This window comes from Epinephelus fuscoguttatus, linkage group LG19 (genome assembly GCF_011397635.1).
Source record: "Epinephelus fuscoguttatus linkage group LG19, E.fuscoguttatus.final_Chr_v1".
In the NCBI taxonomy this organism is placed as follows: domain Eukaryota; kingdom Metazoa; phylum Chordata; class Actinopteri; order Perciformes; family Serranidae; genus Epinephelus; species Epinephelus fuscoguttatus.
Window position 1 is genome coordinate 35,558,947 of NC_064770.1, and position 12,875 is coordinate 35,571,821.

Here is a 12,875-nt window from a genome sequence, read left to right on the forward strand (position 1 = left end):
AGTTTCTCCTCCATTGTAACTGTGAACTTGTTGTCGTGACAACCACAAAATACCCGACGAAGAGGAAAAAGAGTTGATATGGGGCCTTTTTCCGCTCTGAGTTGAAATTTTTTCAACTGGAGGAGTTCAGAGTGCCTCTGCAAAAATGCAGCACAGAAATGCGAGGCGCGTCACAACGCAAAAGCAGCGAGCAAAAAGCTTCCTCCTCATAAAAAACATTTTCAATTTCTGTGTAACTGGGGCCTTAGGATGTAAATGTTATTTACAGCTTGTGCCACTGTGATGTGCTAATATGCAGGTTCTCTCAAAATTACTGTTCAAACATAAATAAATTACACTGAAGACAGTGTATTGTCAAATCCTTTGCAGGGCCCAGCTTCAGCAGTTCCAGTGCAGTGGCCCAGATTGAGCCCACAGGCCTCGCTTTAGGCTGCTGCTGCTGGATGGAGAGCAGAAGCTGATGTTGTTGAGGAGAACAGAGTAAATGAAATACAGATGGAAAGATTGGAAAACAAGAGAGAGGGAGAGAGAGCAGATGGAGGGTCTGTGAAACGGAGAGGAAGGCACATAATACTGTCACAGAGGACCCTGCTGTCAGGTGCTCCTGCTGGCAACATGTGTGGAAACACTCAAATGGACAGCAACAGCAGTTGTTGTGGGAAGAAAGGGTGTGTTTAATTCATTGTTTCTGTGCCGTCCCAGATTCTCTCGCCCTGTCCTGAGATTTGAACCAAATTCTGCTGCTGTAGCTTCAGCTGCTGTATGATGCACCCAAAAGATACACACAGTGTTACAGAAACTGAAAAACAATAAAACGGCTCCAAGAACTCAAGGCTCCAACAGCACTCTGCATATTAAACATGCATTCGTAGCAGTACGTAAGATGAGTGTCTTCACGTCACTGTACGAACAGGCAGCCAGTAAAAGCTGCCAAAACCATGTGATGCACTTTACTTCACAGACACATATACTCCAAGCAGCTTATTCCCGTCACAATGAGCGGAGAATGTATGTAAATGTGTTCTTTGTTGCACAGTGCTGACACACATGCAGCCGCACATGCATGTTCGTAAATATATATAACCCGCAGACACAAGTACACACTAATCCTCGACATGCTCATCCCCGTCTTGCAAAATTCAAATGAAAGCAAAACTCTTTTGTTAATTCTGCTCATTCTTAGTCATCAAAATTGTGATATTTTATTGCTTTACAAAAGAATGTCCTCTAAATGTCTTATTTGAAAAATTAAAGTGATTCATGTAATCGTTCTTTGTCTCTCGTATCCCTCTGTGTGCTGAGCAGACTGTCTGAAGGTTGCACTACTTTTAAGTCTCAGTTTAAAGCAGGAGTGTCAAACTCATTTTAGTTTATGGGCATATACAGCCACATTTGATCACCTCCAAGTGTTTCCCTTTCTTTTAGGCTGCTTTCAGACCTAGAGTTATTTCCTTTGGTCTGAATCAGGGACTCATGTTGTCACAAAGTTGTATAATTGCCTAGAGTTGGTTCATGTTCTCACGGCAGCATTTACAAGAGGACCAGATCAAATGCCTTGTGTGAGAAAGCTGCTCTTGATTGGTCAGAATTTCCATGTGGGAAAAATCCAGGAAGTAAAGCAAACGTTGAAGAAGAGTACACTTGCAAGATAAATGTGACACTTTGTAATGTCACAATGGAGGGACAACTACGCAGGTTGATTTTAGCGCTGCTCATCGTGGACTATATTGCTGTCATTGTTCATTTTAGTCAAACCATACAGTTTGAAAACGAGGCGCGGCTCCAACTAGAAAACAATGTTTTGATGCATTGGATGTGCTGAATGTGCATATTAAGGCAGTACAGGAGGAGGTGCACATTAAAGGGCCAGTGTGTAATATTTGGCATGGTTTATTCTCAAATCTGAATCTGAATATTCTACCCGTTAATATGTTTATATAAGTGTATAATCGCTATAAAATAAAATTGGTTGGTTTTCATAGCCTCATAATTATGCTTATATCGCAAGGGCCTTGCTTTAGAGAGGTCGCCATCTTGCGCCGCCATGTATGTAAGGCAGCCTGAGTGGACAATCCAGCCAGCCAGAGAACACGTTTTGCGTGTATAAATAAACCAACGAAGAAGACAGCGGAAGGAAGGAAGAAGGAGGAGGAAACAGCAGAGAGTGTTAGTAGTTCATCGATAGAGAGTAGTGAAAAGTTTTTTTAGATATAAAGTTTGCGAATGGATCACACTTACCATGCAACAGGAGAGAATGAACCCGAACCGTCATCTGCGAGGAAAAGAAGACGCAAAGAGGGGCAAAGAAAACGGGACAAGCGGCGGCAGAGATTAAACATCGGTGATGTTTTTCAGCGATGGAGGGGGTTCATGAAGGACAAATGGCTTCAATCTGACGCTGAAGTGGCATGTTTTCTGCTGGACAGGTAAACTACTAAAATAAGTGCTACTATTTGTCAGCATGTAGTATGATAACGTTACGTGTCGGACTTGACAAATAGGGAGTGAGGAGGGGAGTTCATAACGTTACATCATCTCCAGGTAGAGCAATTACTGTAAAACACTTGTGAAAATTTTAGTCTTATGTCAAAGGCATAACATCCTCCCCTCCTCCTCTTCCCTCTCCGTGGCTGAGGCACGTCGCCTGGCCCTTCCTGCACTTCTTCCTCTCCCTCGTCTTCCTCCTCTCCCTCTCCCTGTCTCCTGTGGAAAATCACTCTGCAAACGCATATTATAATATGTATCGTTAACAGTTATCCTACCAACCTAACCATTATTTGCTGCACTGTGCCATGACTTTATTTAGCATTACTGCGCTAATGTTTGCTCGTGTTACCAAAACAATTAGGAATAAAACACTCCTAACCTCTCACTGACAGCCTACAACATATTGTAATATGGTTTAGATCTTCACCTCATTGCTCGTTGCTTCAGATATGTTACCTGCAGAGACACTGCTCTCTGTCGCGGACGACGCCATTTTTCCGAAGTGTTTTGGTCCTCAGGGGCCGGTTGCACCAACCGGTCTTAAGCCTGGTCTTAAGCTAAGTCGGTCGTAACTTGGCGTTCTAAGTCCGACCTTATAGTTACGCCGGTTGCACCAACAGGGCTTAAGCCTTCTTCTCACTAAGACCGGGCGTAAATCTTACACCTAGTCAAGAGCAGGCGTAAGGTCATTATCAAGCTGCTCTCATGCGCTCTAGAGCGCAGAGAGCACAACTTGGTTATGGCACGTCTCATCCACCGTCTGTATACGAGCAGGAATTTAGACGAGAGAGGGTAATTAGGGACAGAAGCAATTGGACATAGCCTATATAATGACGAGGAGCTGATTGAGAGGTTTCACTTCGGTAGGAGAGATCTGTTTGAACTTATTGAAGAGCTGTCACCGGATTTACAGTTTGTGTTGGGCTGCAACGCAGCACTACCAACGGCCTTCCCACCAGGCAGGGGAATCCTCCCCAAATGCATCAACAATGATGTCGCTGTAAATTGAAGTTTTCGGGAGGACCCCCGCCAGTTGGATGATTTTTTTTTGGAGGAGATGTATTTTTTGCCTTGCTGAGAAGATCTTTCCACTTCTTCCTCATGTCAGCCTCTGTATGAAGGCAGCCAGAGTCTGAACACGTATTGATGTGCCCCGTTATCTCTGCCCATACCGACTGTTTTTTCTTAATTGTGATACGTCTCTGTGCTCGCTGTACAGCTTGATTAATTTTCTAATTTCAGTGTTGGTTAAGTTTTTCATTGATCTTTAATATTTTCTTCAAATCTTAAACTGTAAATAAACTGTCAACACAGATGAGAGGGGCTGTCAACTGTCAATTGTCATCTGTCAAGCACACGGGGTGATTCAGCGGCGCGTCATTTAACATCACCGCGCTCCTCTAGGCAGGCCGCGAGGGGCGTTCCGTGGGCATTCACATGGATGTGCACAGCTAAAACCAGCGTAGCTAAGACCAGGCGTAAGTCCTGTTGGTGCAACCGGCGTAAGTCCACTCCTTAAGACTGTTCTTAACAAAGACCGTCTTAGGAGTTACGACTAGGCTTAGTAAAGACCAGTTGGTGCAACCAGCCCCAGAGGCCACCGTAACTTTGCTGACGGGAGGGGTGAGCACAGGCGAGCGAGTGAGCGCTGCAATCTAGAATCTAAACGCTACATGTCACTGTTTTTAGCCCATTTTACACACTGGCCCTTTAATAATCCTCCAGGACTGTAACATGCTCATGTTTAACCCAAACAATGTGTCATGTGACTGCAGTTGCTTCACATCCAGGTCGAACACCTTCTCACCACAAATGAACCGCACCAGAGTTCCTTTGTAACCAGACTGAGACCACCTCTTCAAGAAGGTCTCGGTCTGGTTGTTTTGGTGCACACCTGAGTGTGATTGCTGTGTTCACACCTGCCCAAAGGAACCGCACTGAGGGGACAAACTAACTTGAGTTTGATGGTCAGGTGTGAGAGCACTCTCCCGCCTTAATCCCAGTTCAGACCAAAGATTTGCAACGAAACGAAACCGTTTTAGAACACTGCAGAGAAAAGTTACAGCAGCTGGGACTGGCCGGTCTGAGCTCAATAGTGTCACCTGCAACTCAGCTGGTCAAACTGCCGGTGGCTGGTTTTAGAAAGTTAAGCATGTCACCTGTTTAAACAGCCAATCAGCTTGAAGTCAAGTTCACTGGTCAAGTCAAAATGACCACAGATGGCGTGTTGGCTTGCTGCAGCAGGTGCTCCATCCCTGTCGAGCCCTCTGTTTCCATCTTCACGTGCACCACTGCTGCTGCTGTATGTGCTTATGCCCCCACACACATTCTCATTGACTGATAAGTGCTGCTGGTTATTTATATCACTGTGGCGTATTTATTATGAATACAGTCCATCTGATTTCATTTTGTTTATATTTTCGGCGTTTCATCACTACTACCAATGCAGCTGTAGCCAGTATCTCACTATCACTAGCCTCAAAAACTGTAGTCTACTGCTATATCACTGCTCTGGATGTTGTCTACAGCACCTTTAAAGTTAAACTTACATTTAGGCAGCTTTGTCATGTAATGAGAGAAAATACCCAGTTAGCCTTTGAGATAAACAACAATTATAATATTTGTTTTATTTAATGACACACCGAGAAAAGAAGGACTGTGTTTAAATCTTTGGAGCAGCTTGGAGAATTTTACTGAACGATTACCAGTGACTCTGTCTCCTTCCTCAGCAGCTGCTGTTGAAGTGCCCTGGAGTTACACAATGGACCCACATTTGAAGTGTTCAATAAGCAATTACTAGACTGCGATGGCACTGGACAGTTTCTTGACATGTGTGAATGTGAGAGCACTCCCCAAGGTGTTTGCTGGAAATACAAATATGGGAAAATGTTCTCGGTCATCTCGGCTAGAATAAATTATTAGGAATTAATCGACAGCGGTGGCGACAGAGGGGGAAAACAGGCGTCTGCTAAACTCTGTCATTTTAATAAATGGTTGGTCTGTTTTCCTGAAACTTCAAGCACAAAACTCAGAGCTCGAGCTAATTCCAATGGTGCAAATATAAAGCTGGCAAAATATGCTTTCAAATTATGTTTTTTTTAGTTGCATTTGAAGTTCCTGTGAGCACCGTGCACAGGTCTCTCTCTGTCAGACACGCATGCAGTCACATTCATTACAACAAATTCAACTGGTCATGCTTCTCCTGACCAGCCTATTGACATAATCTTATTATCATGTTCCTGTTTGGAGTATCATAACGATAAGATCAGACGCACAGGCTCACAAACAGATTAAACACACACACAGATATACGTTGTCACAAACGTGTTGTACAAGCTGATAGCAGCTGCGTTCTGTTATGTTATGAGGAAGACAGATGTTATGATACTGAAAGATAACAGGTCTAAGAGGAGGATTAATACGGAGCAAAAAGGGCATTGGAATTAGGGAAAAAAGAGGAGTGTTTTTTATTTCTCTCCAGGAAAAAGGGCCGATAAAACGGGGCTAAGCAAACAAGGTTGTTAGTGTCTTTAGGGCAGTGTGTGTGTGTGTGTGTGTGTGTGTGTGTGTTTGTGTGGAGCGGGGGGGGGGGGCTGTGGTGATGACCGAGCAGCAGAGTCGAGTTCTACTCAGGGAGCTCACACTAATCTGACTCGACACGCTGAACCCACTCTATTTTTACTCCCAACAAATCTCTCGATTTGCCCGACGCTCACTCACTCTCCCTTTCCCCTGTTTTATGGGCTGTTTTCCTAATTCTCAGTCTCCGTCCGTCTATTTGTTTCTCTCTGGTGCCGTTGGTATTTTTAACTCCACGGTCAGCGTGTCGACAGTTCAGAGCTCAAACACATAAATGTGGACCAAACACACACACACACACACACATATCTTCATGGACACACACATACTGTACAGCCTGCAGGATTCATCGTCTTTGCCTTGGCTTGTTCTTGTTTATGTGCTCACCTGACAGATTTGCCTCAGGTGTGTGTGTGTGGGGGGAGATACAGTATGTGTGATGTGATGTTTCTATTGGACTTGGACAGATGGCCCTGTCTGCACGTGTACAGATATCTTTGACAATGGATATTTCCATCTCTGTTTTAAAAAAGAATTCTGTCCACACAGCCTTCCTTTTACAAAATATCTCGGTCCATACTTGAATGCAAAAACGATCCCAAACGATTGTCTTAGTCGACTGTCTTCGTCACAACGGTAGTAAAGTATAAAGGCTGATGTTACCTTTTTCAAAACACCTCCGTTCATTTCCATTCGTTAAAAGGATGAAGGAGCCTGCGAAAACATAGGAGTGATGCTCTGAACATGCTAAAGTTTCCCATCCATCCCTCATCAACAACCCCACTCTGGAAAGTATCCCACCATCTGCTGGTTCGACCAGGCCTGGTCCAAAACAATTGTTTCTGGTGCACTTTAAAATGCGGATGCAGAGGAGGAGCAAAAACATTGGGTGCAGCAGATGGTGCAGCAACACTAAGGCCTAGTCCACACGGACCCGTGTACTTCTGAAAGTGAAGTTTTTCAGGCTGCGGTTTCAAAAAAAAAAAATTTGTCCACATGAGTGGTGTGATAAAAAAATATGATATCCACATGAAACCGCAAAACCTGCTACCAAGTGATGTAATACACATGCCAAAGCAGTAGGTGGCGATGTAACTTCTAATGGAAAGGCCATTTTAACCAATCAGAAAATAAAAACAACCTGATCCACAAAAATAGCGCGACCTAATTCAACAGCAGAGGCGCCTGAACGACCAACTACACTACCACGAAAGCAGCGACGGGCTGCCAACGGAGGTCCGACCCGGCCGGATCCAGAACCACCGCTGGCAGGTCCGTCGCTGCTTTCGTGGTAGTGTAGTTGGGGTAGCTAGCAACAGGAGCAGCCTCCTTCGTTGGTTGAGCAGCGGGATATGCCATCCAAAGAGAGCAGATAGCACGCTCACAAATAAAGTTAGCACCAGCATGTTTGTTTGGTCTGCAGTTTCACTACCTATTTACCGTCGCTCTGACGTCAAACAGTGGAGACAGGTAATAAAATACTGCAGTTATCCTATCTACACCCAACCGCAGGCACTGGAGTCTTCCAAAAACTTCACCCTGGACTCCGGTTTCAGTGGCCCAAAAGTGCAGTTGCATGTGGCCAAATAGCCAAATCGCATCGAATAAGGGGTCTGCACATTTTTCCGACAGCCCATTGTTCCGACAGCCCATTGTTCCGACCATATTAAACTCATTGTTCCGAAGTCCGTTCCAAAATCATCATGATGCCCTGTGGTTAAGGTCTGGTTAGGTTTAGGCACAAAAACCACTTGGTTAGGGTCAGGAAAAGATCATGGTGTGGGTTAAAATGAAAAAGAAAGTGGCAAACACATAAGCCGTGAGCCTGCTTCGCCTCAAGCCTTTCCCAGCTGACCCAGAGCCGGTCACGGCGCACCATCAAGGCAGAAATATGTCCGCCGGGAGCCGTTCAGCACCGCGGAGAGCTCCCCACACAACCCCGACCCCAGAGTTAATAACAGGAGGTTATGGTGTTTCATTCTCTCCTCTCTATGACACTTGTATCTCGACCAGTAGCCTACTTTTGTTGCATTGCTGATCCTCTATGGTACACAAATACAGTATAGCGTAGTGTAATCACATATCGGAACAACGGGACGTCGGACTAATGAGAGGTCGGAACAATGCTACGGCACCATAGAATAATACATGGTTTCAGAAGTACACGGGTCCGTGTGGACTAGGCCTAAGTTCAAGTGTAAAGTAGTTATTGGACAAAGCAGTGTTAAAAAAGTGTTTGCAAACCAGTAGTCCGCTGTTGTTATTGCATCTGACATATACTCAGTCCACAAAGCCACAATGGGCATTTGCAAATTGAATAGATGACATCACAATTTGCCAAATGCTCCATTTTGATCATCCACAGGGAGAGTTTTTAAAAACCTGCACCTTTGAGGGTGTTCCAGAAAATCTCTTCTAGTGACCTAAAACTCCATTTGCAAGTAGAAGAGAGGCCAAACTGTGGAGGAAAATATCTGTTTGATAAAATATCTGTATACGTGTAGCAGGGTCAGAATGTGTCCGTGTGATTGAAGAATACTTCGTCCCCCAAATGATCATTTGTATATCAATTACTCACCCTGCGCTATGCTGAATTTTTTCTCTCGCATGCCTCCACTGAACAAAGAATCCAAAAACAGAGAAAATTCTTAATGAAACTTTTGGGGTCTCATTTATAAGACAATGTGCAGGACCCATACTAAAAACGTACGTACAGACAACAGCCAAACATGACATATGCCCAAAAATATTCACCACTTTTTACAGTCTGGCTTCCACTTCACCATGCGTGTTGCCAATTTCTCGTCTCCACATTGTTCATAAGCATGAATCAAAGATTCTCTCATCAAGTCTGTTTTTAAAGATCATAACGTTTGTGTGGGAAGTGGCGAACGCCTCCTTCAGGCCTCATTTTGTGCATACGTAATGTTTATAAATGAGACCGCTGTTGACACACTCTCACACAACTTGTGCAGTATAATCCAAGTCTCACTGTCATATGCTCAGTACTCCCCAAACACATGCCTACTCTTAAAAAACGTTACTATTTAAAAGTGAATGGAAAATGAAATTTATCGATGCTCTCTTCAAAGACTCCATTGACAAAAACCAAAACCAAAGTCACACAATAACAGAAACAAACTTAATGATCGAGGCAGCAGTAGACCAGCAGCTCCCGTGTTCAGTGAGATAACAATGATTGTTTTGTCAATGGAGTCTGGCATAAATAAGTTTCACTTCAGTTCAGTTTTAAATACTAAAGTTTGGGAAGTGCTGACACACACACACACACAACAAAGCTACTTAGCTGTAAAATTATCCAGAAGTTGATGAGCTGTATATAAAGCTGAAACAGAGTATCTACTTCGACCCAGGTGTGAAATGTCACAACGTAGCTATGTAGTTATTTACACCCATCCCTGTGTTGCGTTATTAAGGATCCCACTGCGTGCTGTGATTGTCCAATACTTGTCATGTTGACGTGTTGAGGTTGGAAGCAGTGACAGTTATGGCAAAGAGGTCATGGTTAGGCTACTAATAGTCGATCTCGGATATTCTTTGAAATTAAAGTGGTAAATTTATGAGATCAAACGTACAAATTAACCACCAGAAAGATGTAATCTGTAGAGGCAGTAAGATGTGGTGTGTGAGTGGGTCCAGCACAGGACTTTCACACAGGAGACTGAGGTTTGAGTCCTATGTGAGTCAATGTCGTTGTAGTATTTTCAGTATTTAGGACATCATATTTCAACATCCCCACGCTCAGAACACTTGGGCAAAAATAGCATCTGCCAGTATAAAAAGATGTAGATGTGAGGTGGAGATGACACACACCACTGATTTTGTTTATCACTAATTGTCCCTGCCTTTGTTTCCCTTCTTCTTTTGTCTCTACCATCATCAGACACGGCTGCAAGAGACTACTACAAGAGCTACCCAATGGTAGATTACACTCATCGCCAGTCGCCTCCCACATTCCAGCCAATCAACTTCCACCCCAAGGATAAGCCCTTCCTCCCACCTCCCGACATCCACGCGCCGCTGGCCATCACCATCAACGCCTCGCAGATCCCCAAACCTAAGATCTCCAAGACCAACACCCACCCGCTCACCTCCAGCTCAGCCTTCAAAGCGTGGGACCCCAGTAAGAGCCACATCCAGCACCCAGTGGCCTCCCACATGGCCCTCCAGGGCCAGCAGCACCACCCCATTCAGCAGCAGCAGCACCAGCCGCTGCACCAGCAGAACAGCCGGCGCCAGGCCTACTCCAACAAGAGGCAGTTCAGCATTGAGACGCTGCCAGAGCTCTTCTCGCAGCCGCTGGGCTACGGCCATTCGCCGCACATGCACCCCAAGCACAAGGGACTGCCCACCAACAGCAAGACAGAGGTCACAGTCTGAACATGGGGATGAATGGACAGAAGAGGAAACCACGTGGAGTTGTAAGCAACTTTCAAAGGAAAGCTCCGATATCTTTTATATCCACAGCCGTCATGGCGAGAAGGGAGAAAGCAAATATCGTGTATAATCAGAATTTTTTTTAACATCTTCCTCATCATTGTTGACAACAGTAATAATAATGTGAGTGATATTTGTGTACTTTTATGACCACTGGATCAAAACAGCAGCAGCAGCAGCAGCAGCAGATTAGCTGTGAAGGTGGTGGATCGGCAGGTGTGACTCTTTGAACCTGGCCGCTCCTCTAAATAATTGAGTGGCCTCTCAGTGTGTTGGCACAGCTCTCCTCTCCTCCTCCTCCTCCTCCTCTCAACCCCCTCGCACCTCAATGACACTCCGCGCTGCTCTGTAGCACCACTCCACCACACACAAATGTTCCAATCCAAAACCCAGACGCTATTTACCACACAAACCAGCCCAGACTCACTCTACCCACCTTTTTTTTTTCGGAGACTATCAGAGAGGCTGGTAGGGGGAGTGTTTCCCCTAAGACTCTGGCTCCCCATCAGCAGAGACAATGCCATTGTGTTGTCAGCTCCCATTGCCCTCCAGCCCCTCCGGAGAGTGAGATATCAGCCTGGCAATTCATACCAGCGAGGGGGGGAGGCGGGGCTGGGACAGAGGGGGTCTGGTTATTCATCTCATTCCAGGGGCAAATGAGATGAGAAGGATCTGAAACATGTACACACACACACACACGCTACACACTTGTCAAAAACTACAGACGGTTCCCAGCAGTGTCACAGGCACCTCCTCCACTGACACACAAACAGAGACACACTTGCCTCTGCTCACACTGATCCCCAGAAAGTGGGGAAAGGGCATAAGTGAGCTCTCTTGTTGGTATTTGTAACGGTTTGTCGAGCCGCTCGTTTCAGTCGCCGTCTCCCGTGTTGCCGTGGATGTTTAACTCCAAAGAAAACCCAGAAATGTGTCAGGATGCCGAGAAAAACAGCAAAAGTGTCCATGTAACCAGAAAGGTTGTTACAAAGTCATTGCGTTCTCTCCTCCTCCCTGCTCAGTGCTAGATTTCACAAATGAGGCTCAGAGAAATGTCAACCAGTGCTGCATATTGGTACAAGCATTTGGTTGTACCGAGAAATGATGTCTGAATACAGATCATGTTCTTCCTCCAAGATTCACTTCACTGAGCCGACAGATCCACAAGTTTGCATGAATTCATAATCTAACACTAATGGTTAACATCTTAAAGCAGTGATACTTTATGTTTGATGTGTGTGTTTACTGCTGCAGTGCTAACATAATCTGAGAGGGTGAAGCCACTTGTCCATGCTTTACAATTTACTTCACTCCCAAGTGAAGTAACTCCCACACAGCGTTGCCAGATGTTCAATAATTATCGTATTTGTACGATAACTTTGCCCTCTATATGATGCATGATCAATAATGCCAAAAAGTGCTGTAATGTGTGATCATTTGACCATTTTGTGAAGCTTACAATTAGTTGTTGCTTTTAAGGCCCCGACATACCAAACTGACATTAAAGAACTCATGGCGCAACTGGTCGTCATTGAAATTCGGCACTTGGGCAGTGACTGAGCCGTCCTTTAACATCAGCATGATACGCGGCCGGTCATCGTTATATTTTCATGGCATGCAGCAGCATCGGGGGAAATGCAACAGGACACGAACAAAAGTTAAGGCGACAAAAATCCGAGTGAGGTGGGCAGAAGGGGTAATGGACGAGTCCATCAAACACAGACTTTCACCCGGGAGAGCCGTGTTTGTGTCCCGTAAGATTACAAAGCCAAACCCTGTTCTATTTTTTCCTAAACCTAACCACGTGTTTTTGTTGCTGATGGCAAAAAGACATCAATTCCCGGTGTTTTACCAGCGTAGTGTGTTTGTTTGGAGAGAGACTGTATGTAAATGGTAAATTTCCTGTAGAAACGGAAGTGTATTTTGAAAGAAGACAATGCATGTAACAGGCAGAGCATCAACATCCAACGCACCCAGGGTACCTTTCACATCATATCTGGACGTTGAAAGTCCATGACCAAACGTTGATATGTGACGAGGTCGGAGTGAGAATGTGTCGAGTAGCAACAAATGACAACCGTTACGTTGCCTCACACCGCCTGGGTCTCAGCCAAAACATTGCACTTGAACACATCATGAAAACTACAACCAGCGGCCAACTGGCACCTGCGTGAGAGGAAATAACTCTCCATACCAGCAGGGGGCAGTAGTCTGACAGGATGAATTCAATACACTAGTTAGCACATTAACAACACCACTGTTTGTCAGACTGTTTTTGCTAAAGAGCTCAATGGCTAAAATCATAATCTTTTGTAATATGACCAGTTTGTTTCGAACTTACTTCCCTTTGA

The 12,875-nt window shown here is 44.9% G+C and overlaps 1 protein-coding gene across 2 annotated transcripts in view; it reads left to right on the forward strand.

Annotated features, from left to right (window-relative positions):
• LOC125879103 (protein shisa-8) overlaps window positions 1-12,633 on the forward strand; it is a 185,487-nt gene extending 172,854 nt beyond the window's left edge. For both annotated transcript variants that reach the window (XM_049560750.1, XM_049560751.1), the window contains one exon: window positions 9,971-12,633. In XM_049560750.1, coding sequence (XP_049416707.1) covers window positions 9,971-10,467 — 497 coding nt within the window. In that variant the 3' untranslated portion in view covers window positions 10,468-12,633. The remainder of the gene's footprint in view (window positions 1-9,970) is intronic.
• The last annotated feature ends 242 nt before the right edge of the window (window positions 12,634-12,875 follow it).